This window comes from Chiloscyllium plagiosum, unplaced genomic scaffold (genome assembly GCF_037043375.1).
Source record: "Chiloscyllium plagiosum isolate Xiang-an unplaced genomic scaffold, Cpla_swu_hap1 HiC_scaffold_10, whole genome shotgun sequence".
Taxonomy (NCBI): Eukaryota; Metazoa; Chordata; class Chondrichthyes; order Orectolobiformes; family Hemiscylliidae; genus Chiloscyllium; species Chiloscyllium plagiosum.
Window position 1 is genome coordinate 89238338 of NW_028270148.1, and position 27678 is coordinate 89266015.

The window sequence follows — 27678 nt, forward strand, 5'->3', positions numbered from 1 at the left end:
TCACCCAACCTACCTTCTCTGTTGTATTTTGTTTAAGTATTTAAATTATTCAAGTATCTCTGTTGTATATACTTGAAGAATCCTTTTGTTTTTACATAAGAAGATGGAGCAGAGGAATCTTAACTATTATAACTGAGTTTGATGTTCTTGTAGCTTGTCAGGACAAGAAGTTGGCTATACTGTGGATGAACAGATTGAGCATAGCACTATGATACAGGACGATATCCAAGTTCAGGAGTGGGCAGGCATGTTAAAGGTGTGTAGTGCTAATTGGGGAACTGTGTAGTCAGGGCAATAGATACTGTTCTCTGAACCAGGGAGAATACAGAAGGTTGTGTTGCTGGCCCAGTGTCAGGGTTCAGGACATCAGCTTGGGGCTAGAGAGGAACCTGCACTGGATTGGGAAGATCAAGTTGTCATGGGTTACGGAGATAGCAGCAACCTAGAAAAGACTAACAAAATGGTTCTACATCGGGAGTACAAGGAGCATGACACTAAATTAATAAGGTTCAAAGGCAGTTGTCTCTGGATAATTACCCAAGCCACATTCGAATTAGTGTAAGGTAAATATGATTAGAGAGTCACAAAAACTGGCACAGGAGAAGTAGGTTTCAGTTCAGCGACCTCTAGCACCAATACTGGGGAAAGTGGGGGGAACTGTACCATTGGGATGTGCCTTCACCTGAATGGTGCTGGGCTAGTGTTCTAGCACATAATATAACTAGGAAAGTAGAAAGAGTTGTAAACTAAATAAGCATAGCTGGCACTCCTGATCTCTAATCCTAGAAGACATTTAACACCACACCCCACACTTCACTTGTCCTTAGATACATTGTATTTAAAGACTCTCTTTGAGAGCAAGCAACTGTTTCCCCACACCCCATTGGTTCACTCACATTTTCTTGTTGTCCAGCAGGAGAACATCAGTACAGGCATGAATTCAGACAACTCCAAACATAAGCTTTCATTTCTAGCTAGCAAAAGGGAACATTAAGGAAATGAGTCCAGGATACAGTTGCACCCACAATGCGAACCTAATGCTGCATCTTGACCTTGCCAGTCCATGATGATCTTCTGCTCATAGCTTCCATCTAATAGAAACCCTCCTCTTCCTCCATCCTCTCAGGTAAGTTCCTGCTGATACGTAGCCCATCTGTGTATCTATGCAAAAGAACTCATCAATACGACAATACTAATAGCCTTTCTCTCTGGTTGAAGCATCAATATGCTAACTAACATGGGATGACAAGCATAGCATGGTATGGAAGCTGTGAGCCTGCAGGTAGATGCTAAGTGAGTGAATGCTACAAGAGCAAATGAGCAGCCATGAGATGCAGCCTAGTCCAATCTGTGCAATAGATCTGTATCTCTATGCACAAAGTATCCTTTCAATGCTAAATTGCAATTGGACACAGCAGTGCGAGTTTGGGCTTCCAGACTGTCCTGCAAATGTGTTGGAGAAGTGTCTCAATGGTCACGAGAGGTTGGCAAGTTTCAGATTGCCATGTCCCTGGATGATAGAGTGCAAGAGTGTAACCATTGATCATGCCCTGAGATGCTGTTTGGTATTGAGCAGAATGGAGGCTTCTCAGCTAGTAGTGAGCCTGAAGTCACCAGTTACCCCATTGTGACATCCATAAGACATAGGAGCAGAAATTAGACCATTCAGCCCTTTGAGTCTGTCCTGCCATTCAATCATGGCTGAGAAGTTTCTCAACCCCATTCTCCTGCTTTCTCCCTGTAACCCTTGATCCTCTTGATAATCAAGAACCTATCTTCATCTTAAATATATTCAATGACCTGGCTCCCACAACCTTCTGTGGCAGTGAATTCCATAGATTCACCATTCTCTGGCTGAAGAAGTTTCTACTTATCTCCTTTCTAAAAGGTCGTCCCTTACTCTAAGGCTGTGCCTTGGGTCCTAGTCTCTCCCAGCAATGGAAACATCTTACTAACATCCACTCTGTCCAGGCCATTCAGTATTCTGTAAGTTTCTATTAGGTTCCACCTCCCCCCCCCCCCCCCCCCCCCATACTTCTAAATTCCATCGAGTATAGACCCAGAGTCCTCAAACATTCCTGTTATATTAAGCTTTTCATTCCCGGGACCATTCTCGTGAATCTCCGGCTGGAGATTTCTTTATATAGCTTGTTTGGTAGGACAGGAAGCTGAATATCAATGAAATGAATTGAGCTGTTAACAAAGTGTTTAACAATCTATAATCTATAACCCCCATAATTAGCAATTCTCTGCTGCCAAGCGAGGGACTTGGCATATCACTCGGCAAAAATATAAAAGCATTACATTCCTGAGACTGAGCTAGGCCTTATCAGACTTCTCGTATGATTCTGACACAAATCTTGCCATCGCCAATATCATTCAGAGTTTCCACCCATAAAGTAAGAATAAATCAGTCATTTTTAGGTTGGTAGGTTGTGAGCAGGAATATACTGCAAAAATCCATGGATGAGCTACTTATCCTGAAGAAGGGCTTATGCCCGAAACGTCTATTCTCCTGCTTCTTGGATGCTGCCTGACCTGCTGCGTTTTTCCAGCAACACATTTTTCAGCTCTGATCTCCAGCATCTGCAGTCCTCACTTTCTCCTACTTATCTGTGTCAGTCATTTCGATCTGGAAATTATTGTAATATTTCCAATTTTGCAGATAACACATAGCAGGATGCAAGTGTAAGATAAAAAGATGCTTCAAGTGGATTTAAGGAGGATTAGAATAAATAAAAAAATTGTCAGATGGACTGCAATATAGAGAAATGTAAGGTAATCCTCTTCGGTGGGAAAAGTAGCAATATCGAGTATTTCTTAAATGGTGAGAAGCTGGGAAGTGTTGAACTTAAAGGGGATTTAGGCGTCCATATTTCTGAGTCATTAACAGTTAACATGCAGGTAAAACAAGTGATACAGACAAACGATAGATATTTTCAAACAACCAGTTCAGAGTTATTATGACATACCTCTAGAGCAGGTGGGATTTGAGCCCCAGCTTTCTTGCTCAGAGGTAGGGACATTATCAAGGCACCACAAGTGCCTCCTGACATCAAGTAAAGTATGAATGTAACAATGTCTTACTGCCTTGATGAGACCACACCTGGAGTACTGTGTGCCATTTTGATTTTTACCTACAGAAAGATATCTTTGCCGAAAGGGAATGCAACAAATGTTGATCATACTCATAACTGGGATGGATGGATTGTTGTGCAAAGAAAGATTTAAATGACTGGGGCTTTATCCTCCAGAATGTAGGAGAGTGAAAGGTGATCTCATTCAAACATACAAATTCATACAGGGCTTGATAGATACAGGATGAATGTTTTCCTTGGCTGAGGCATTCTAGAAGCAGAGAACACACAGTAGGAATATTGGGCAGGCAACATCATGAGCAGACAATGGAGCATTATAAATGGAAAGAAATACAAATAAATTACTAATTCGTTTGAAAAGGGATGTTGGGGCCATGGATGGCGATTAGGGAGGAGATAAAAATGCAGGTAATGTATCTGCTGCATTTACACAGAAGGAATAAGAGTGGGAATTGTGGATCTCTGAAGGAGAAGTGTATCAGAATGTTGTAGAGTGACTGAGAAGGTTGAAATGAGAGTGAAAGGTGTATTTGGTGATTGCATCTCACTGGAGGCAGTGTATGATGATCCATTGACTACAGAAGCTGGGGATGTGGAAAGTGAGACTATGAGAAGTTCTAACATGGTTCTAAATTAAAAGGGGAAGGGGTGAGGGCAGAAGTGCATGAAGTAAAGTCATAGGTCCTGCCAACAATAGTGTGCTATTCTTTGTAGGCTGAGAAAATTAAAAATCAATCAGATAGGAAAATGGAATAAAGTCATCACAGAATGTGGGGTGTAAAGAAGTTATTTAAGGTAGCTGTGTTTGTTAATGGGCCTGTACTGATTATTAGTGGTTAGCCCATCCCCACAAATGTAGACAAGTCAAGGATGTGAGGGGAGAAATTGGAGATGGACCAGATGGCAGTGAGATAAGGGAGGAAATTAGAAACAAAATCACTGGAATTTTCTAGTTCAGTGTGACAGCAGGGAGTGGCACTGTCAGAGTCACTAATATACTGGTATAGGATGAGAATAAAGAATATCGTACATATGCCTCAAAAGACTAGCATACCAGATATCCATAACAACAGTTTCTATTTGGAGGAAGTCACAAGTGTTGAAACTTGCAAGGGACATCCAAATCAATCAGAAGTGATGTGATAGTTATATAAAGGGAAAGCGGGCAGCCAGGAGCAATGCTGGCCCACTAAAGATGTAAGTGGGGATATTGTAAATGATTATGGGGAAATGGCAGACATGTTGAATAATTACTTTGCCTCTGTATTTACGGTAGATACAGAATAGAGAGACATGGGGAGTGAGCAGGAAAGTGGGTTTCTTGCCCTAGATCAGCCAAGATTGTATTAAGACCATAAGAAATAAGAACAGCAGTAGGCAGTTTGGCCCTTCAAGCCCACTATGACATTCAATAGGCTCAGGGCTGATCTGGCTTTCCTCATGTCTACTTCCCAGCATTTTCTCCATAGTCCTTGGTTCCCTGACTGACCAACTATTGAGTTGCAGAGCAAGCCTAACTGGCCATATATCCTACTTCTGCTGCTAGGTATTGTGTTCTTGTATTTTGTGTACAACAAGGGACTGGTTATTGTGTAAAACTTCAGGGGGTTTGACATGGAACTTAATGTATTGCAGAATGCATTGCATTGGAGAAAATTGAATGGCATTGCATTTCATATTCTGTTTGATAATGCGTTCTTATAAATTTAGCATTAGATTACTTACAGTGTGAAAACAGGCCCTTTGGCCCAACATGTCCACACCGACCCGCCAAAGCGCAACCCACCCAGACCCATTCCCCTACATTTACCCCTTCACCTAACACTACAGGCAATTTAGCATGACCAATTCACCTAACCTGCACATTTTTGGACTGTGGGAGGAAACCGAAGCTCCCAGTGGAAACCCACACAGACACGGGGAGAATGTGCAAACTCCACACAGTCAGTCATCTGAGGTGGGAATTGAACCCAGGTCTCTGGCGCTGTGAGGCAGCAATGCTAACCACTGTGCCACCGTGCCGCCCACGGGATATTATTGAAAAACAATTCCATGTTTAAAATATTTCTTCCTCACCTTGGTTGCTTTCCCATCACATCCTGAGAGGTTTACCAATAGCTGAAGACCCATCTTGCAGAAAACCAGAAGGGGTTAATGAGATCCCAAACCCCCATCAGTTTCCAGGACTTTCCTGCATCCTTCAGAAGCTGACTCTAACCAACTGGGTGATGACTGCTGAACACATCACAGGAAGGACCAACGGACTGTATCACAGGGAGCTGTCGTAGAAGCAGAGATCGGTCAGAGAGATCTTTGTAAGAGATTTTAGGGAAGAGATCATGGGAATGATTCCTAGAGAAGGATATGATTCCAGGAAGAAATCATGGGAGACAATTCAGGGGGAGTGTAATGATGTGGGCAGGGATCGAATGGGAAGAGTTTGGGAAGAAATTGCCACAGTAATTATGGTATAGGTATCATCACATGTGATGATGAAAGAGTACAATTGTGGGGTGTTATCTTGGGGGACTCTGGGAGATCTCATGAGATGGAGAGAGATGGTAAAAGAAAGATCAGTGCATGGGGTGATAATATGAGGGAGAGTTTGGGGAGTCAACCGTCAATGGGTGGCAATCAGAATTTGTTATCTCTGGTTGCATATTTTTCACCCAGGGACTAATTTTGGGAGAGCAACCCTTTCACCACGCCAACAGCAAGAGTACTGGCACTGCCATACTGGCATATGCAGCCCTTTCTCAGACAGATGACCTCTGTGTAAAAGAAGTGCCAGAATAGATCCCTGCACTAAATTGGTGAGTGATGAGCTAAGAAGACTCTGAGTCTGCCAAAACAAGCATCTTCCTTATAAAATACATTTCAGTGCTGAGCCACAGTCTGAGCTACTATTGCCTAAACTTTGTATCTTCCATATATACTTATGAGTTAGCTTTGGGTCTCTCATGGAGACAATTGGCCTGAAATTAGAATGCCAGTAAAGTTGCCTCCAAAAATGCAAGAGGCTTCATTATTGAAATGAGGCTTGAGGCCCAATGATGGATGATCTTTGACCCTCCTTGTTAAGGTGTTCATTCCATTAATTTTGTTTTGTGCCCAAAGGTGGGCCTTAATTAATTTGTACTTTGTGATGTACTTATAGGTGGAAGAAATCCTATAGTTTGATTGAGATTATGGTCCTTGGAAGAAATAAGTTTCTCTGGGATCTGATTTTTTTGCTAAAACACCTAGCTTCCAGTATGTGATCATGTAACCAGATTGCCTGGAGAATAAATTGTAGGTAAAGATTCAACAAGTTGATTATAGGCCGAATAGATTTTGAGCATGTGACAGTTTCAAATAGGGTTCTATGTGTGCATTTGGGTTTTTTGAATAACAAGCTGCAGAACAGGAAAATCCCCTCTCATAGTTCAGATGCAATTCTAGGTATGGGCTAAAACAGTTCAAAACGTTTGTTAAGTTAAGGAAACCCCATCAGTGAGTTGATATAGCCAACCTGAAGACAGAGGGAGAATTTAACTTGCAAAATTCAAAAATTAAAGAATATTACAACCAGGATAATTCTGATTCAAAGTGGTTACTCTTAAAATGTTGTTTAGAACAGTTGGAGAAAATTTGACATGACAACTTTTCTGAAAGTAAGTGGAAGGCCAAAGAAATCTCAACCTATACACAAATCTTCAAAACAGCATTCAGAACCAATTATGAGAAGTACCTTGTTACGATACAGCCGTGGACCCTTCTGCTAATTTAAACCAAACACACAGAAAAACTCACCTCGCCTTGTAATCTGTTAAAGTATGAGTGATAGAGAACTACCCAAATTCCACTATTTAAAAAAAAATTATTCTTTAACTCCAAAAGAGAACATTAAACAACAACTATCTACAACTGTTAGCCTCCTTTCTCTTAGAATTTGTCATCTACCTCCCACTCTATAACAATATATTGATCCAATAAAGCCCCTATAAAATTTACAGCAAATCAATTTTCAAAACCAGTTGTCATCTTTCTCTGTCTGTAGGTGTCTTTGGTCTTCTGCTGCAAAGATGTTTCATATGGAAAAGATACCTCTCAGAGAGGGGGTCTGCAGGCACCTTATCAATGGCAGTAGGTGTTCTTTGTTTTGAGCTAACTGTCCAAAATGTCTGCTTTTTATACCTCAAAACTTCAGATCGTCTCATTGGTTTGATGTTGTCAAAACAGTAAAATTAAAATTCAATTGGGATTTGGTATCTTGGGGCATAATTTAAGTTGATTGGTTGAATTCGAGTTGTTGTAAAAACAACTCATTATCTGAGTTACAGCTCAAATGTTACATTTCAAAATTGTCCAGTCGACTTTGTGCCTGCAGTCAGTCACATGACAGGTGCTTGCCAGCTTTTCAACTTTCACTCTCCCTTAAATATATAGTACACACCTTCAACTCCACAACAATTTGACTTGTATTTTTGGAGTGTAAGTTAATGGGTGCATAAGGAAAATGGAATTAAAATGATTAATTTGGAATATGATTGATTGTGTTGGCTGTACTTAAATTTTTTTAATGTAACTTACTATATAAAATGAAGTGAATTTATTCGGATTCATGTTCTTTGATTTTTGGTATAATAAACTTTCTTTTTTAAACTGTCACTAATTTCTTTCAGTAAATATCTGGGTATCCCCTTTCTAGAATATGAACACATGTCTTTCGGTAAGGCGACTATCCAAAAATACAAAATGGAACTTTATTTCATTCTTGTTCATGCTCAATACTCATTCAGTTTTATGTACTCCTGTAGTCAGCACATAACGTCTCATCAAACATCTCATATTTGACGCTAGTATAAAATGACAACAGCTTTGAAATAAATAATCAAAATTGCAAAGGATTGTCCTCTGTTCATTTGTCTTCTACCTGCCTTGTCACCTTCAATATGTCTCTCTGTTGTCAGTTTGTGGGAGGCAATCCATTCTGAACAACCTTTCAAGTTTAGCGAAGATGCCCTGTGTGAATATCATTAATGAACAAACTATTTAGGACAAACAAAGAGACTCTGATTTTTAAAACACACCTTAATTTGAATGTGGATTAAGTGCATAAAATGTCAACCTGCTCTGAGCTAAAGTTCAATGTTGAAAAATATGCTTGCTCTGACTATGGCAATTAGGGGGAAAAAAATCACAAAGTGTTGAGTTTAATGTTCGGCCACAACAGGCAGCAGTTCCCCACAAGAAGGGAAGGAAAGTAAGATGCTTCGGGCAACACTTTTGCAGAGGCAAACCAAAATTGGAAGCCATTGAAAATAGTGGATGTGAAGTCCTGCTGGAGTTTCCAGTAGATCCCATTTACACCAGTGCAGTAAGGGGCAGGGTGTGCATCACATAGTTAGGAGACTGGAAACAGCAGAGACAGTTGAAATTAGCACTAAATTCAAACAGACCCCACTTTTCCTGTTCCAAGGGTTTTGACGTAAAATGTGGGAGCCATGATTTTAAGGATGAGGCATAAATTCTTTTGAATGCTGAAAAAATGGGGTGAGGGAGTGTAGAAGTCTGCTACAGCTTTCACTTTGAGTGAAGAAAAAGCAAGACATCTGCTTTTGGAGTACATTAATTGACAACGGAGTAGCTCTAAAACATAGTGCCATCTGTTCCTTCTATTTCAACTGACACCACTTTTGATATTTCCCATAGGCTTTTATCATAGTAAAGCAAATTAAAACCTCTTGGCTGAGTTTCAAAAAGTCCAAAGTAACTTGCCTCAACAGGGAGGGTTCATTCACATTTTGATTGACTGTTTTTAGTCGTTATTAAAGTATTAGATGCCTTCAATGTTTTAAGTGGGTAAATGTTTCTTTGTTTTACAACAGGTTGACTTGAGAAGGTGGATTCAAATTCATGATAAGTTTCATGACGTAGTTGTTTTTCAGTGTCAAATGTGTAATGAAAGCTCTCTTAGATTGTTAGTTTTTTTTAAAAAAAAGTCATTTCTACATGGGTCCTGAGGTTTCTCCGTTGTGGATACTGGATAAGTGGACATGGAGGAGGCAATAGGTTATGAGGGCATGCTGTGACATGGCATAGAAGGTAGTATGGAGATACAAGGTGAAATAGGGTCATAGAGATGTACGGCACGGAAACAGACCCTTCAATTCAACTCGTCCATGCTGACCAGATATCTTAAATTAATCTCGTCCCATTTGCCAGCACGTAGACCATATCCCTCTAAATCCTTCCTATTCATGTACCCATCCAGATGTCTTTTAAATGTTGTAATTGTACCAGTCTCCACCACTTCCTCTGGCAGCTTAATCCATACATGCACCACCTTTTGCATGAAAATGTTGCTCCTTAGGTCCCTTTTAAATCTTTCCCCTCTCACCTAAACATATGCCCTAGCACTGGACTCCCCTAACCCAGGGAAAAGATCTTGTTTATTTACCCTATCCATGCCCCTCATGATTTTATAAACCTCTATAAGGAAACCCCTCAGCCTCCGAAGTTCCAGGGAAAACAGCCCCAGACTATTCAGCCTCTCCCTATAACTCAAACCCTCTAACCCTGGCAACAGCCTTATAAATCCTTTTTGAATCCTTTCAAGTTTCACAACATCCTTCCTATAGGAGAGAGACCAGAATTGCACACAATATTCCAAAAGTGGCCTAACCAATGTCCTGTAGCAACATGATCTCCCAACACCTTTACTCAATGCTCTGACAAAAAGAGGAAAGCACACTAAAAGCTTTCGTCACTATTCTATCTACTTGAGACTCCACTTTCAAGGAACTATGAACTTGCACTCCAAGGTCACTTTGTCCAGCAACACTCCCCAGGACCTTATCATTAAGTGTATAAGTACTGCACTGATTTGCCTTTCCAAAATGCAGCACCTCACATTTAGCTACATTAAACACCATCTGCCACTCCTCAGCTCATTGTCCCATCTGATCAAGATCATGTTGTACTCTGAGGTAACTTTCTTCGCAGTCCACTAGCCTCCAATTTTGGTGTCATTTGCAAACTAACTCACCATACCTCCTATGTTTAAATCCAAATCATTGAGTCATAGAGATATACAGCATGGAAACAGACCCTTTGGTCCACGCCGACCAGATATCACAACGCAATCTAGTCCCACCTGCCAGCACCCAGCCCATATCCCTCCAAACCCTTCCTATTCATTTACCCATCAAAATGCCTCTTAAATGTTGCAATTGTACCAGCCTCCACCACTTCATCTGGCAGCTCATTCCATACATGTACCACCCTCTGTGTGATAAAGTTGCCCCTTAGGTCTCTTTTATATCTTTCCCCTCTCACCCTAAACCTATTCCCTCTAGTTCTGGACTCCCCGACCCCAGGGAAAATACTTTGCCTATTTACCATATCCATGTCCCTCATAATTTTGTAAACCTCTGTAAGGTCACTGCTCAGCCTCCAAAGCTCCAGGGAAAACAGTTACCAGCTTCTTCAACCTCTCCCTATAGCTCAAATCCTCCAACCCTGGCAACATCCTTGTAAATCTTTTCTGAACCCTTTCAAGTTTCACAACATCTTTCCGATAGGAAGGAGACCAGAATTGCATGCAATATTCCAACAGTGGCCTAACTAATGTTCTGTACAGCTGCAAACATGACCTCCCAACTCGTGTACTCAATATTCTGACCAATAAAAGAATACATACTAAACACCTTCTTCACTATCCTATCTACCTGTGACTCCACTTTCAAGGAATTATAAACCTGCACTCCAAGGTCTCTTTGTTCAGCAACACTCCCTAGGACCTTACCATTAAGTGTATACGTCCTGCTAAGATTTGCTTTCCCAAAATGCAGCACCTCGCATTTATCTGAATTAAACTCCATCTGCCACTTCTCAGCCCATTGGCCCATCTGGTCAAGATCCTGTTGTTATCTGAGATAACCCTCTTTGCTGTCCACTACACCTCCAATTTTGGTGTCATCTGCAAACTTACTAACTGTACCTCTTATGCTCGCATCCAAATCAATTATGTAAAAGTAGAGGACCCAGCACCAATCCTTGCAGCACTCCACTGGTCACAGGCCTCCCGTCTGAAAAACAACCCTCCACCACCACCCTCTGTCTTCTACCTTTGAGCCAGTTCTGTATCCAAATGGCTAGTTCTCCCTGTATTCCAAGAAATCTAAGTTTGCTAATCAGTCTCTCATGGGGAACCTTGTCGAACGCCTTACTGAAGTCCATATAGATCACATTTACCGCTCTGCCCTCATCAATCCTCTTTGTTACTTCTTCAAAAAACTCAATCAAGTTTGTGAGACATGATTTCCCATGTACAAAGCCATGTTGACTATCCCTAATCAGTCCTTGCCTTTCTAAATACATGTACATCCTGTCCCTCAGGATTCCCTCCAACACCGTGGGCGGCACGGTGGCACAGTGGTTAGCACTGCTGCCTCACAGCGCCAGAGACCCGGGTTCAATTCCCGCCTCAGGCGACTGACTGTGTGGAGTTTGCACGTTCTCCCTGTGTCTGCGTGGGTTTCCTCTGGGTGCTCCGGTTTCCTCCCACAGTCCAAAGATGTGCACGGCCAGGTGAATTGGCCATACTAAATTGCCCGTAGTGTTAGGTAAGGGGTAAATGTAGGGGTATGGGTGGGTTTCGCTTCGGCGGGTCGGTGTGGACATGTTGGGCCGAAGGGCCTGTTTCCACACTGTAATGTAATCTAAAAAAAAACTTGCCCACCACCAAGGTCAGACTCACTGGTCTATAGTTCTCTGGCTTGTCCTTACCACCCCTCTTAAACAGTGGCACCATGTTTGTCAACCTCCAGTCTTCCGGCACCTCACCTGTGATGATCGATGATACAAATATCTCAGCAAGAGGCCCAGCAATCCCTCTCTAGCTTCCCACAGAGTTCTCGGGTACATCTGATTAGGGGCTGGGGATTTATCCACCTTTACTCATTTCAAGACATCCAGCATTCCCTCCTCTGTAATCTGGACATTTTGCAAGATGTCACCATCTATTTCCTGACAGTCTATATTTTCCATATCCTTTTCCACATTTATACAAATGACGAAAAATACTGATCCATGTGGCACAGCATTGGTCACAGGCCTCAGTCTGAAAAGCAACCCTTCACCAGCAACCTTTGTCTCTTACCTGCAAGCCAGTTATGCATTTGAATGGATAGTTCTCCCTGTATTCTATGTGAGCTTGCTACCCAATCTATCATGAGGAACCTTGTCGAATGCCTTACTAAAGTCCATATAGATCACATCCACCGTTCTGCCCTTATCAAGCCTCTTTGTTAGCTCTTCAAAAACCTCAATCAAGTTCGTGAGACATGGTTTCCCACGCACAAAGCCATGTTGACTATCCCTAATCAGTCATTGCCTTCCAAATACATGTCAATCATGTCCCTCAGGATTCCCTCCAACAACTTGCCTGCCACTGATATCAGGCTCACCGGTCTATAGTTCCCTGGTTTTTCCTTATCACCTTTCTTAAATAGTGGCTAGAAACTCCAGTCTTCCAGCACCTCACCTGTGGCTATCGATGATCCAAAAGTCTCAGCAAGGGGCCCAGCAATCTAGGATTCTAAGGTACACCTGATGACATCCCAGGGATTTATCCATCTTTATGCATTTAAGACATCCAGCATCACCACCTTTGAGATGGACAGAGAGGAAAAGTGTCGGGGGGAGGGGGTTGCTAGAGGTCTAAATAGCCTATACAATTGTGCCAAAGACACAGATAACTAGACAGGCCTCTGAGCAGGCTGCCTCAGCAATCATCCATTTCTGTAAGTGTTTCTGAACTGCGTTTGAATGTATTGAGCTCGACTCCATTCCATCTCGTTGCCTCCAGAATGCAAATATGGTGCATACAGGCCTTTTTAAAGGTAGGTCTACTGGTTGGGAACATTACTGTTGCAACTTTCCCACGTTGATGGTGAGAATTCAGGCATAAATTTTCAGAAACTCTACATTCCTCATATTCTGGCATTTCATGCACCCCAGTTCCTTCTATCTCACTTTGGTGGGTATGGTTTCATCTTGCTGGACCCTCATGTATAGAATTCCCTCTTTCAATGAATTCTTTGCATTAAGATCAAATGACAACATTAAATTCCTACATTTATACAGAAACTTTTATAACCTAGGACATCCCAGAGCACTTCAGTCAATGAATTGTGATTTTTGAGGTGTGGTCATTGTCATAGGGTACTAGCTTAGAATATGTACACCTTGTGGAGGAGAGGAACAACTCACAGAAGTGATCAGCATTCAAAATACACGGAGAGTCAAGCAAATTTGCCCTGAAATCCTCAAAATACCCCAAAACATTCAATCTTTGGGCGAACAATAAGAGTAAAATTGCCACCATAAGTAGAATGGGCATAATCTCCAAGGGGCTGCTCTTCCAATCACAGGCTGGTTCTCTCCAGTGCTTGCTGCTGATAGGTTCACTGTGAGCTAATCAGCAGCAAGGTGGTAGAGAAACAATGTGTGATTGGAGGAGCAACAGACATGGTTTGCAAATCAGATCAAAAGGAAAGAAATGAAGTGAAGAAGCTGCTGGGGAAAGGCTTCACTGGACTGGGGAGGGGGCGCAAGATGAAAGAGCCAAGGATGAGGCTGGAGTGTTGAAGTGGGGTGCTTTTGCCAGAGGTGCTAAAGCCAGGGAACTATCTGTTGGCAATTCTATCTGCTGGGTCTATGGGGATGCAGGCATCTGCATGGGAGGTGGGGAGTAAGAAATACTTTGCAAGAGGGTGTTGGGGTGAGAGGGGCTGCTTTCGAAGCTGTTGAGGAGGTTCTGTAGCATGGGATAAAGGAGGAAACTGCAAATGGGGATTGGGTGAGGGGAAATCTGAGAGGCGGATTGGATTAGAGGCTGCTAGCAGATATGGGGGAAGAGGGGAATTGTAAGAGAGTGGAGTGAGAGCAGGCAGAGTGCAAGGTGTGGGGGGGAGAGGGAAGCTGCAAAGTGGTTGGGGAAAAGAGGTTGGAAAAGAGAGATAACAGGTTTAAATCTGTCAACAAAGGAAACCATATCTATCTATAGTCAAGAAACCTTGAAACCTTGAGGTGATCAATTCCTTGCAAATTAATGTGGAATCACAAGTTTAAGATTGCATATGTTCAGGAGCTAACATGTAGGGGAGGGTAGTTAGAAATTTAGTATAAAAGTTATTCGAATGAACCCCTACATTCCTCATATTCTGGCATTTCAAGCACCCCAGTTCCTTCTATCTCACTTTAACATGTCAATTGTTAAATTTAAATCTGAGATTAAGCTGCAATAAAGACATTAGTAACTGTCGTCTTAAAATCTCTCAGTTTTATGCATGTGGAAATGCATTGACTGTAACTTTGTCAGTCAGTTGTGGGGTTTTTTGGGTAATGGCATTTTCGTGTGAAGCAACGTGCATTGGTTACTTTGAAAATAAATTTTGCTGAAAAGTTGTGCCTGTTGTGCCAATGTAAATACTGCAGTGTCTAGAAAATTGTTACTTCCTTGTGTGCTGTGGCTTTAAGTTTAAATGAAAGTTGACAATTATTATCTGTTCCACCCTTTTCTCCCACCTATCACTTTCACTCCCACCTTCATCTACCTATCGCATTCCCAGCTACCTTCCCCCACAAGCCCCACCCCCTCCCATTTATCTCTCAGCCCCCTTGACCCACAAACCTTATTCCAGATGAAGGGCTTATGCCCGAAAGGTCGATTCTCCTGCTCCTCGGATACTGCCTGACTGGCTGTGCTTTTCCAGCACCAAACTCTTCAACTCTGATCTCCAGCAGCTGCAGTCCTTACTTTCTCCTAATTGACAATTATTAAGGATATTGTGAGAGTTCAAAAGCCCCATACATCAATGTAAATGCCAAAGATAGTGCATCACCTAATAAACAAGTATATAAGATTGAGAAAGGAACCCCTGAAAATCAGAAGTGTTTCCAAAAACCAGAAAGTAGCCCTCAAGAAAGTCTCAAACTGAGCCCAGGAATGTCTCACTTGCACACTGGAAGTGATGTATCATTTACAAATTCACAGTAAAATGCAGAAGTGATTGATTACTGGAATTGTCCTGAGTGCATTGTTCACAACTAGAGTTCAAGAGAAATCAACTGTGAGATGAGATTGCAGCCCTCTCAGTCATTCTGGGTTATCTCTTATGAATACATATCAATCTATATGGTGAATCGTGTGTGGTTGGCAATGGTTTCCCTAATAGACACGGGCGAATGGCTACTGTGCTCCGTTATGACAGGGAACCTCAGGATTAATGACTGCAACCTGGTCACTGAAAGGTTATTGATATTGAGCAGCAAGTGTGGATTTTACTGCAACATTACAGGACCAGCACTCATAATAAAGCATTGCATGCCTAAATGTTGTCTTTCAACAGCTAAGCAACAGGAGCTCAGGGTTAATTTGTCGAGGTGCCCTAAAATTTTTATTGGGAATCATGTGCAAACGAAATAACTGGACCATGCGGTGAGGCCCATATCCCCCTTTTTAGTCTCGCAAAGAAAATACGACTGGGGAGAACTCTCTCACGCCTGCAGTGCAGATTGAGTAATGCTTTATTCAAACTCGTGACAAGACACCCATAACTCACTGTCACCAGATTAATTGCCTCAAGCCAGGAGGTGGGGGAGAGAGGGAACAATGTGATCAGATTCCCTCTGATGCCAAAAGTAGTTAGGATTTCAAGCTGTTTCTTTTTTTCCCTTTTGTGTTTTGGAAACCTTGAAAACACAAAAGCTATTAAATGTGAATGTTATTTAAAGTAGAAATTAATTCAAATGAAACATCGAGGCACAAGAAATCAGAATTAAATTAGAATGAGGAACACATCTTGCCAAAAATATGCTTGACTTCAGGCAATCTGGAGTGCAAACAATTTACTTAGCTCTGCAATAGATGGTGCATGATGTTTTAATCCTTCAAACACTTTTTTTTTCTTTCTCCAGAAATAATGGTTTTCCACTTGCATAACATCTGCAAGAAAAGCATTACTTGAGCATTTCTGCTGCTTGGGGTTATAGGGTAGAAATTGAGAAATGTGGAGACTCCATCGCAGTTCTGAAGTCATGCAATTCATTAACCCTTTCCTCCCTAACTGGATGTAATAATCCAGAAATGTTGCTTCACTCAAATGAGTGATTTCAGATTAAAGCACCTAAAGATTAAATGTGCTAACTATAGTTTAGTGGGAAGTTTTATGAATATCTGAATCAGAAGTCTATGGCTTTATGTCCCATTGCAGAGATCAGGTTGCCCACTCCAGTGGAGTGCTGAGGGTCGCTGCCATACCAGACATATCTCTTTCAGATGAGACACCAAGCTGAAGTTCCATTTACACTCTCAAATGAACATAAAGGATCCCATAAAGCATTATTTCATTGGAGAACAGACATCTTCTCTCCTGGCCAAAATTTATCCCTTAACAGACATCATGAAAATAACATACTTGGTTATCATTTACAGTTTGTGGGACTGCTGCTGCTTTTTCTACATTACAGTGCTAACAATGGGTTGGGCTTAATGTCCAGCATTAGTTGGACAACCAGTGGTAGCCCCATGTCACTTCTGTGGCCCAGTACAATTAGCCAGCATTGCCACTGGTGACAAACAAAAACATCCTGACATTTTTGTTTTCAGCTTACAGTCTGAGTCAATTTCAGAATCCACAGGCTAGAGTTGGTCAGATTGACAACAGCTAGCTGATATTATGGGTCAATTCATAGGCAAGGGTATAGATGCTAACTTAGCTGATAGGTTTATGGAATTGCTGATTGCTTCTGCACCCAACAGATTTTTCAGAAAAGCAATTGTAGACAAATGCACAGAATATACCATCGATGCTCTTCCAGAAGAATGCAAGTTTGAACCAATTGCAATAGGGCTCGAAAAGTGCGGCACTGAAAAAGCACAGCAGGTCGGGCAGCATCCAGGGAGCAGGAGAGTCGATGTTTCAGGCTAAGCCCTTCATCAGGAATGTGCAATTGCAATAGGCCAGCAGTACCTACAAGTGCTGGACACTGAATCAATTATGGCAGCTGTCAAACAATTCAGGGAAAATCCAGATCTTGTATTAGATGTGGCTTGTCTCACTCACGAGGACAGTATCCAATATTTTGTGACACAATGTAAGCTATGTTCCACAAGAGGATACTGGAATAAAATGTGTCGGAAGTGCATCTGCCCAGAGAAACCCGAAGTACAAGAGAATGTTCCACAGCAGTGCGTGAAGATCCAACCAAGGAAAGCTGCCAAAACTCCACCAATGACAAATTAGCAGGTTAGTGAAATCAAAGAAGTAGCCGTAATGTTTCAGCTTGCAGAACCATGGTTAATGAGGTGACCTGGTGGCTCATGGTTAGCACTGCTGCCTCACAGCACCAGGGACCCAGGTTCGATTCCATCCTTGGGCGACTGCCTGTGTGGAGTTTGCATGTTCTCCCCATGTCTGTGTGAATTTCTTGCAGGTGCTCCAGTTTCCTCCCACAGTCCAAAGATGTGCAGGTTGTGAGGAATGGTCATGCTAGATTGCTCATCATGTCCAGGGATTTGCAATGGGAAACATGGGGCTATGTGGTTACGCGAGGATGTTCTTTAGAGGGTCGGTGCGGTCTTGATGGGCCAAAGGGCCTCTTTCCACATTTTAAGGAATTCTATGAACTCAAAGAGTACATGTGGCAAACATGACACACACCTCAAGGATGTTGTTGAAAGGATTGAAGCCTAAGTAATATACCCAAAAAGGAATGGACACCAGGCACAATTTGCCAAGATTAATGCTGGTGCCAGTGAAAATATCACTCCTTTATACATCTTACATTAAACGTACACAGGAAACTGGCAAAATGTGCTGCAGTCTACACAAGATATTCCATCTATTTGCAATGACAATTGCAATTGAGTCAATTGATACCCAAAACCCTTAGTTCATTGAAAGAGATAGGCTTCATATTACTAGTCTGCCAGTACACACAATTCTATGGACATCACAAACCACAACACTGGATCTATCCATGACCTGACTAACTTTTAACTAGACTCATTTGATGATGTCAGCAACTTTAAAGGTAATGCGTTAGTAGATCTGAAAGATGATGCCTAACCCAGGCTCAAGCCTCCTTGTAAACATAGCATTCACATTCCAAAGAAGCTCAAACTGGAATTGAATTACATGGTACAATACAACCGTGTGTGAAAAGCCAAGTAACACACAAATTGGTGCATTTGCATTGCTTGCGTTTTGAAGAAAGATGCAGCAACAGACATGCATTTTAACATTCGAGGTGCCCAAATATTGCACTAAAACTCAGCTGCTGAGTTTTTTGTCCAAGCTTGTTGCTAAGGATCTATGTTAATGCAGTCCACATATCTTTCCCCAAAGTCAGAACACCTTTCGGTAAACACCTTTTTTGTCAGATTACCATTAGCTAAGATGTATTCCAAAAATCTATGGATCATGTCATTGAGAAACTGCCAGATTGCTTTTAACATTTCAGATGACATTGCACTTGTCTGAAGAACTAACCGGGAGAATGATGTAAACCTCCATCAGTTCATATCAGCAGCAGGGAAACATGAACTTGTTTTCGACAATAAAGTAAGTAAAGTCATCATAGTCCCACAAGGCTGCTCTCTCAAGGGAGAGAAACTACTGGTGATGATGAGCCAAATCAATTTCTTTGGTTCAATCTACTTGTCAACTGCGGTTAGATCTGATCCTACCAAAATAGAAAACATACTGAGATGCCTACACAGCAAGACAAATTGGCTGACAAAGGTATCTCTGTTTCCTTCATTGTTTATTCCTGTATGTTCTGAACTTTGTGATTAAGGTCTTTGAGATCTTTGCTGCAAAGGTACACCATACACTTAGCAGGAAAATCACTATTATATTTTGTGCAATTCAATATTATGTTCTGACCAAGCTTACTGTATTGGAAATAGATGTCTATTAGCATGGTTATCACTCATTTAGAACCCCTTACCTCATTAATATGCAGCTTCCCATTCTATCACCCATCAGATAGAAACTAGACACAGAGAATTCACAACGTGTAAGTCAGAATGGTTCACCACTTGCTCCTCCATCTTGAACACCCATACTCTCAGAGTATGCTCCATGGGTAGTGACTACAGCTGTCCTACAGGCACGAACATTGTCATCTGACATGTATCAGCTTTACAACATGCATCAGACCCATCTCTGACCCACTTATAGGATGCTTCTGCACTGTAAAGCTGTTCTTTGGAGCACCATTGGAAAGCTGATACCAGCTATGTACACATGGAGACAAACAACCAGCTGACAGGTTTGGTCGTGCTGCACCTCAGGGATCTTTGCTCACTCACTTTGTGCCTACTTCAATACTTGGTGTATCCATGCCTGGCCTTGCCTTCTGGTGTTTCATCCTCTCAGCTGTCCCTGAAGGTTTTCCTGTATGTAATGGTCCCACGTCGAACAATGACAAGATGCTGGGCTATGGTGGGCAGTGGGAAAACAACAGCATTGGCTTAGACAGAGGTTTAAGATGGGATGTTGCTAAGGACAATAAGCTGTGTACTGGTGCTTAAAAGCATTGGGTGGAGGAGCATTGGTTTGTGGTTATTGTCACACTGTGTTCATGTGAAAAACAGCTCTGGATTGCCAACGCTTAATCAGGTGTGAAGCTCGGAATCAAAATGGCCCTAGTGCCAGGAATCCCGGAGTATCTCAGTAATTGTGAAGGGCTTACAGCGGGTCGGACAATCGAGTTGGCATTGAATGAACCAGGCACCATAGTGTCATGGTATCTAGTCAATGAGGTGAGTTTTGAGTGCCAGCATGAGAAACACTTGAGGGCTCACGGGGAGAAAATGACAGCTGACTTCTGGTCAGATTCAGCCCAATATGCACCCTTGTACATATTTATCATAGGAGGAAAAAGAGTTATGTTGTATTAAGACATAGATTTCAGAGGAGACAAGCATGTAGCGTTAAGACAGTTATATGACTTCATAGCATGTGATGCTTTGTATAAAAGTACACACCTCACCAACTCTATACGGTAGACACAATGTAGTATCTTCAATCAGTCAGCTATGTGAATTTTTTTTTAAAGATTAGATTACTTACAGTGTGGAAACAGGCCCTTCGGCCCAACAAGTTCACACCGACCCGCCAAAGCGCAACCCATCCAGACCCATTTCCCTACATTTACCCCCTCAACTACTGGCAATTTAGCATGGCCAACTCACCTAACCTGCACTTTTTGGACAGAGGGAGGAGACTGGAGCACCCGGAGGAAACCCATGCAGACATGGGGAGAACGTACAAACTCCACACAATCAGTCGCCTGAGGCGGGAATTGAACCCGGGTCTCTGACGCTGTGAGGCAGCAGTGCTAACCACTGTGCCACCGTGCTGCCCGTGAATGTAACAGAATTAAGCACAGAACACACACTATGGGCAGAATTTAATAAGGGCTTGAATAACGAGACATCTGAGTAAATTGCATGGAAAATCCAGCCAGGCCTTTCTCAAAGTCAGGAACTACATTTTTGAACAGAATACCAGGTATGGGGTTGAGATACCTTGTCTGGCAGGGATCAGATGCATGTTATAGGTGATTATTGCTTGTTGTCAGCCTAATTAACAACAGGCTTCACCTCACTAATATGTAACCTCCTATTCTGACACCTGTCACAGGGGAACAAGGCATGGAAAATTCGAGATATGAGTATCTGAGTAGGTACATGGCGACACCAGTTCTCTACTTGCTCCATCCTGAATACCCATCACTGAATATTTACAGGACACACCTGGACTTAAAAGCACCTCAGGGTGCACTGACATCAACCGTTGGCATGCTGCTGCAAGGATACTTTACACAGAGAAGCACCCAGCTGAAGGACTGGGCCAAGCTGCACCTCAGGGCTGTTGGCTTGCTCTCTCAGCACCCACTCACTTTGAGCGTAGCTGGTCTTGCCTTTTTGCACTTTGCCCACTTAGAGCTACCCATGTCATGGTATTTCCACCTTGCCTTGTCGTTTAGCCCAAACCCAAGAAGACTGCCACAGTTGACTGTAGTCCTCGGTCAAGTCAAGGGAACTAGCCTTCACTCGGAATTGTCAATCATGGCAGCCTCTGATACCAGTCCAGAGCCCAGAAGCTGGTCAGTCAGAGTCAGGGTTTTCTCCTCATAAGGGATGAGAATCGAAATGTCGGATAGCTCACCACCTGGCTTTGATCTTTCTGCCCTGTTGTTTTTTTTTAATTCATTGTTGGATGTAGGCATCGCTGGCTAGCCAGCATTGATAGCCCATCTCTATTTGCCCTTGAGAAGGTGGTGGTGCCTTCTTGAATCGCTGCAGTCCACTCGCTGTGGGTTAACCCATAATGCCATTAGGGAGGGAATTCCAGGATTTTGACCGAACAACTGTAAAGGAATGGTAGTATATTTCCAAGTCAGGGTGGTGAGTGGCTTGGAGGGGAACTTGCAGGTGGTGGTGTTCCCAAGTACCTGCTGCCCTTGTTGTTTTAGGTGGAAGTGGTCGTGGGTTTGGAAGGTGCAGTCGAAGGATCTTTGGTGAATTTCTGCAGTGCATCTTGTAAATAGTACACACTGCTGCTACTGAGTGCCAGTGGTGGAGGGATTGAATGTTTGTAGATGTGGTGCCTATCAAGTGGGTTGCTTTGTCCTGGATGGTGTCAAGCTTCTTGAGTGTTATTGGAGCTGCACCCATCCAGGCAGGTGGAGTGTATTCCACCACACTACTTGTGCCTGTAGATGGTGGATAGACTTTGGGGTATCAGGAGGTGAGTTACTCGCCGCAGTATCCCGAGTCTCTGACCTGCTCTTGTAGCCACTGTGTTTATTTGGTGAGTCCAGTTGAGCTTCTGGTCAATGGTAACCCCAAGGATGTTGACAGTAGGGGGTTCAGTGATGGTAAAGCATCGAATGTCAAGGGGCAGTGGTTAGAGTGTCTCTTATTGGTGATGGTCGTCGTCTGGCATTTGTGTGACGCAAATGTTACTTGCCACTTGTCGGCCCAAGCCTGGATATTGTCCAGCTCTTGTTGCATTTGAGCACGGACTGCTTTAGTATCTGAGGGGTTGCAAATGGTGCTGAACACTGTGCAATCATTAGCGAACATTCCCACTTCTGACCTTATGACAGAGGGAAGGTCATTAATGAAGCAGCTGAAGATTGTTGGGCCTAGGACACGCCCCTGAGGGAATCCTCGAGAGATGTCGTGGAGCTGAGATGACTGTGCCTCCACAACCACAACTATCTTCCTTTCTGCCAGGTATGACTCTAACCTGCGAAATGTTTACCCCCATACCCATTGATTCCAGTTTTGCCAGGGCTCCTTGATGCCATACTCGGTCAAATGGGGCCTTGATGTCAAGGGCTGTCACTCTCACCTCACCACTGGAATTCAGCTCTTTTGTCCATGTTTGAACCAAGGCTGTAATTAAATCAAGAGCTAAGTGAGCCTGGCAAACCCCAAACTGGGTGTCACTGAGCAGGTTGTGGGCTGTGGTCTCCTGGAATGAGAGACAAGGATGAATGAAGGGAGATGAAACTGGCTGCACAGCTGTTAGTGCTGGTGCAGGTGAGGGAAAAGTGGTTGGTGTTCCCAAGTGATGAGTAGGCTGCACAGAGGGCATGCAAGATTAATGGCAGAGACTTAAGGGAATTGGTAAAAGTGAGTGAAAGAGAGAGTGGGAAGAATATAAGACTTGTTAAGCTTGACTGTTTCAATTATGAGGAGGGGTTCTACACTACATTGCAGCCTCAGATTCTTTTCATTTCAAAAACATACCTTATTCATAAAATATCTGTTTGTATACATAAATAGTCACAAACGCAGTTCAATTCTGTGCAGTTATATATCAAAGAAAAAAACAAACATTGGAGTTTGATCCTATCCAAAAACCAAAGACCTCTCTTACACAAACAAGACAAAATTTACATATATTTGAGGCAGTAGGTCCAATAACTAAGAATCCACCCCACTCCCCCCCCCAAAACAGGAATATTTCAGATGGTTGTCTTTTCCCAACGTACCTTGACAGCAGCTGCCCCAAGCTTTAGTGTGTCCCTCAGCACATAGTCCTGGAACTTAGAATGTGCCAGTCTGCAACACTCAGGTCAAGGTCAGCTCCTTGCTCTGGAAGCAACAAGTTTCAGAAAGATCAAAGAGTGTCATTCACTGAGGTGATGGTCCACCAGGCACAGTAGATGTTTGTCTCAGTGTACATCCCAGGCAACAAATCGTACACCATAGACTCCCACATCACAAAGCTAGCTGCTCGGGACAAACCTCGACAAAAACCACTGCACCTCTCTTCAGACACAAAGACACATTCCAACAGATGTAAGACAGTGTCAAACCCCCACAGCTGCTCCAAGGTTACATGAAGGATCTCACAGGTGCCCATCTCACCACCAGCCAAGCAATGTTTTGGTGTTTTCTGGAAATTTACAATGCTACCTGTAGTGGTTAACAATCACACAACACCAGGTTATAGTCCAACAGGTTTAATTGGAAGCACACTATTACGTGTGGGAACACCTCCCACCTTGTACATGGCAGGTACTCATGTGACTCAGCCAACGTTGTCTATCTTATATGTTGCAGGCAAGGATGCCCAGAGGCATGGTACATTGGGGAAACCGAGCAAAGGCTACAACAACGGATGAATGGGCACCGCACAACAATCAACAGACAGGAGGGTTCCCTCCCAGTTGGGGAACACTTCAGTGGTCCAGGACATTCAGCCTCGGACTTTCGGGTGACCATCCTCCAAGGTGGACTTCGGGACAGGCAGCAGAGGAAAGTGGCCGAGCAGAGGCTAATAGCTAAGTTCAGTACCCATAGGGAGGGCCTCAACCGGGACCTTGGGTTCATGTCACATTACAGGTGATCACCATTGCACTACACACACACACACACACAGATATTCCTACACACACACACTCTCACATACACACGGACACAGGTACACACAGACGCGCACACAAACACCCACACACACCCTTATAGACACACACACTCCCACACATGCACCCCCTCACAGACTTAAGACACTCTGCACTCACTACGCACACACTTTCTCACACTCAACCCCCACCCCAGACAGACACACACACACACAGACAAAGACCCACATGCACACATATATTTTGTGTGGTGAATTTTTTTGTACTTGCAGAGTTACATTGCACTTTGCTCAAAAACTGCATACATTCATGTAGAACTCTGAGCTCAAAAACTGCATGAATTTATGTAAAACTCTGTTATCTCACTTTTTAGATTAGAATCAATCTAAACATCAGGTCATAGACAGAGAACACAGGGGGCTAACACCTTCAACATATTGTCTAGCTATCACCATTGTTAACAGCTAACCCAAGAATGCAACTTTAAAAAAAGGGTTTTGTGATTTACACATGAAAGAAGTGAAACTATCACTGTATTCTAACAGATGAAAGACTTAACAGACAATCAATTCTTCAATGTATAATTTCAGTTACATCACACTGCAAATTTTTGCTATAGATTCTGTGTTACGATCGAGCCCTCCACAATCACCTGATGAAGGAGCGTCGCTCCGAAAGCTAGTGTGCTTCCAATTAAACCTGTTGGACTATAACCTGGTGTTGTGTGATTTTTAACTTTGTACACCCCAGTCCAACACCGGCATCTCCGAATCATGACCTGTAGTGGTGCATGTGACACGTGTTGTACAGTCTGAGTATCCATCAGAATGACATATTGTACAGTCTGAGTTTGTATTTGTATGTATCTCAGTTGTGATGCTGCTTGTATTCACATATGGGTGATGAAAAATGTACAGTCTGATATTGCACTGTTACAATTATCGTGTGTCTGTGATATACAGTCTGACACATGGCAGTACATGGGAGTTATGAAATTGCCTGTACTGGTATAGTCTGAGTTACAATGAGGTCTGTGTTGATATGTGTAATTTATAGTGCTGCCTCTATCTGTACATGTGACGCACAGTCTGAATTAGCACATATCGTATAGGTGTATGTACAGCTGAATCCCAATGTAAAACTTGCATATAGAGATAATCTCGCTCCATATCTCATTTTAATGTTTGAATGCATGGCTGGGACTCCTGTTTAACTTGTAGTGTTCAAGCATTTCCTTTCTGGAGGCACTTTTAGATTTGATTTTATACCAACGGGAACCATATTGATTCCAGTATAATAATCCAAGTAGACTATCTATTTTACATGGTGTCACACCTCTTGACTTTGAGCCACCATAGACAACAAATAAAAACTTCTCTACCCTCCTCAACTCCTGAGCTTTACTTTCGGTCTTCCTTTGACAGAACTAGTGGAGAGAGTTCACTTGGGTGTCCTTGCCAGATTCTTCCCACATTGACACTAACAGCAGCTGAACTGGTCATTATCTCTTGGCGGGTTACTATGTGCAAAATTGCTTGCTGCTTTCTTACATGACTACACCTCAAAAAGTACTTCAATTATGCGAAGCAATTTGGGATGCCTGAGGTCAGAAAGTGTGCTTTATAGACTGTAAGCTTTTCTGTCTCACAGGAAATTCAAACCCTTCCTCGTTTTGACTCAACCACTATGTCCAGCATTTTCTGCTTTTGCTTCATATTCTTGGCAAATGTTGGATGTTCTTCCCTTCATCCCACATCCTTTTGTTGTTGTTTTATTTGATTTAATCCTGTAGTCTTTTCTTTGCATGTGTGGAGAGAGAGCCATTGTTTTATTTATTTTTAGCTTAGGGTCATAAAATAGTTTCTTTTGCTCGACTTGTTTTCTCAAGGTCATGGAAGGCAGCTCTTTAAGCAGGTTGTCATGGAGATGCACAGATGGTTGTGAGGGGTCTTCCCACAGAGGACACTTTTTGGCCAGGTACAATTTGGCATGGGTCAAGTAATAGCAGCCAGAACTCCCATTGACTGGTAATATCTGGAAAGGAAGCTGAAATAATGAACAGAGCAGAACCAATTGAAACAAAATAAGGATTTATTTAAACAGTGAACCAAGCACAGAATGCAGGAGAACCTAAAGGTTTTCTCACATCGGTGAAGAAGATTAATAAAGGATAGAATGTTAGTGATGTGACATCTAACCCAGCCACTTGTGTATAAAACTGAGAGAAAAATACATGTCAGGAAGAACTTGAAGCCTTGGGCAATTCTCAGCGACTGATGTTGATTTGACTGAGCTGTGTGCATCCAGTGTCCTTCACTCAATGGAGACAAAAGATGGAAGCTGTCAGAACAAATAAGCATTAGCTAAACAGAACAGAAATATTGTTGCTGTTCATATGTTTTTAGGGAGGTGAATATGCATGAAGTATCTGCAATTAACTTAGGGAGTAAGTTCCCAATCCTTCAGAATTTCCCTCCTGACTAGTCTCCAAATCACTCTCTATTGAGTAAAATCATGGTGGAGTTCAATAATTTTGTTTCTTTTGAGTCTTGATTTACTTGCTATGAAAAAATTGGATAGGATGAGAAGGCAATTTGGCTGTCAGTCAAGAATCATCCAATTAGGTAACAAAGAGTCTACTGCTTTTCCATGAGCATTGGAAGGTGATGGCTTTGTGGGGACAAATATATCAGGCAATCAATGCTAGGAGTATTGAATGGGATCGTTACAGGTAGGAGCCATGTGATAACACCTCCAGGAACATGTCCAATACGAATTGGCAAACCTATCATGGAGGAGAAAGTGTTTGAATTTGAACTCCTGTTTGAGGATTTCCCCTAGCACAGTGACATGGGACATTTTTAATATCTGTCCACAGCGCATTATGAAGGTACGTAGTACCCGCTGCTAATAATTGGAGTCATTGTGACTGCCCTGCTATACATGATGTCCAATAAAACCAAAGTAACTCTCTTTAAGATCTCTCCTAACTCTTAACATCTACACCAAGGATCTCTTCGCTATGTTTTGACATATGTCTGGGGCAGGTGGGACTTGAAGCCAGACGTTCTGACCCATAAGGTAGGGTTAGGCTCAGCGAAAGAAAACTCATAACAGACTCAATCCATTAACTTTCTCTTTCCACAGATGATGTCAGACCTACTGATAATATTCTCTTTGTATTTCAGATTTCCAGCATCCACAGTATCTTGTTTTTACTGGATGTAAGCCTTATCCTGAAATTGGACCTCATTCACTTTGTCTTTTGTATATGAGCAGATCCTCGCCATTCATCAAATGGATTAGTTGTCCCACAGGTTCTAACATGTTAGTATCATGTATGCTTTAACCGAGTGAATATTAAGTCTGAGAAAGATTCACATCTCTTAATTCAAGAATCTCCTTTGAATTCAAATATGCTCAATTCAAATAATCTGCTTACACAAATTGAAACTGTGTGAAATAAACTTCCTGTAGTATTTTATTAGAATTGTTTAATTGCACTACTGGATAATTAAAATCTTCTTTCTTCAGTAACATTCACCTTTAATGAACAGGAGAAAATTGTATTTCAATTTATACTAGTGACACAATACGCTGCATTTTACAGAACTTAAAACACAAATTGTATTTGTTT

At 42.3% G+C, this 27678-nt stretch overlaps 1 protein-coding gene and 1 long non-coding RNA gene across 4 annotated transcripts in view; one reads left to right on the forward strand and one right to left on the reverse strand.

Moving 5' to 3' along the window:
- Positions 1 to 688: 688 nt before the first annotated feature.
- On the forward strand, positions 689 to 27550 carry LOC148149000 (uncharacterized). 3 transcript variants are annotated; one of them, XM_087991532.1, is made up of 5 exons: positions 689 to 1126; positions 18612 to 18712; positions 19750 to 19917; positions 23740 to 24021; positions 27230 to 27550. In XM_087991532.1, exons 3-5 carry the CDS (start codon positions 19913 to 19915, stop codon positions 27267 to 27269), a joined length of 327 nt encoding a protein of 108 aa, XP_087847658.1. In that variant the 5' UTR covers positions 689 to 1126; positions 18612 to 18712; positions 19750 to 19912; the 3' UTR covers positions 27270 to 27550. The 3 variants fall into 3 exon arrangements, 2 of the variants coding, with proteins under 2 accessions (XP_087847658.1, XP_087847657.1); XM_087991531.1 differs by lacking the exon at positions 19750 to 19917; XR_015758497.1 differs by lacking the exons at positions 18612 to 18712; positions 19750 to 19917; positions 23740 to 24021; positions 27230 to 27550 and adding exons at positions 7138 to 7223; positions 7763 to 7896.
- LOC148149001 (uncharacterized) overlaps positions 7992 to 27678 on the reverse strand; it is a 77907-nt gene continuing 58220 nt past the window's right edge. Inside the window, exons 3-5 of the long non-coding RNA XR_015758498.1 lie at positions 23166 to 23268; positions 14779 to 14910; positions 7992 to 8102 (exon numbers count right to left, since the gene is read on the reverse strand). This is a non-coding gene — a long non-coding RNA (uncharacterized LOC148149001). The remainder of the gene's footprint in view (positions 8103 to 14778; positions 14911 to 23165; positions 23269 to 27678) is intronic.

Coding starts and splice junctions, on each gene's coding strand:
- LOC148149000 (XM_087991531.1), top strand. CDS start 18,690: ATGAACTTGTTTTCGACAATAAA. Junction 18,713..23,739: donor AACTTGTTTTCGACAATAAA/GTAAGTAAAGTC, acceptor TATATGTTGCAG/GCAAGGATGCCCAGAGGCAT. Junction 24,022..27,229: donor GGGTTCATGTCACATTACAG/GTGATCACCATT, acceptor TTTGTATTTCAG/ATTTCCAGCATCCACAGTAT.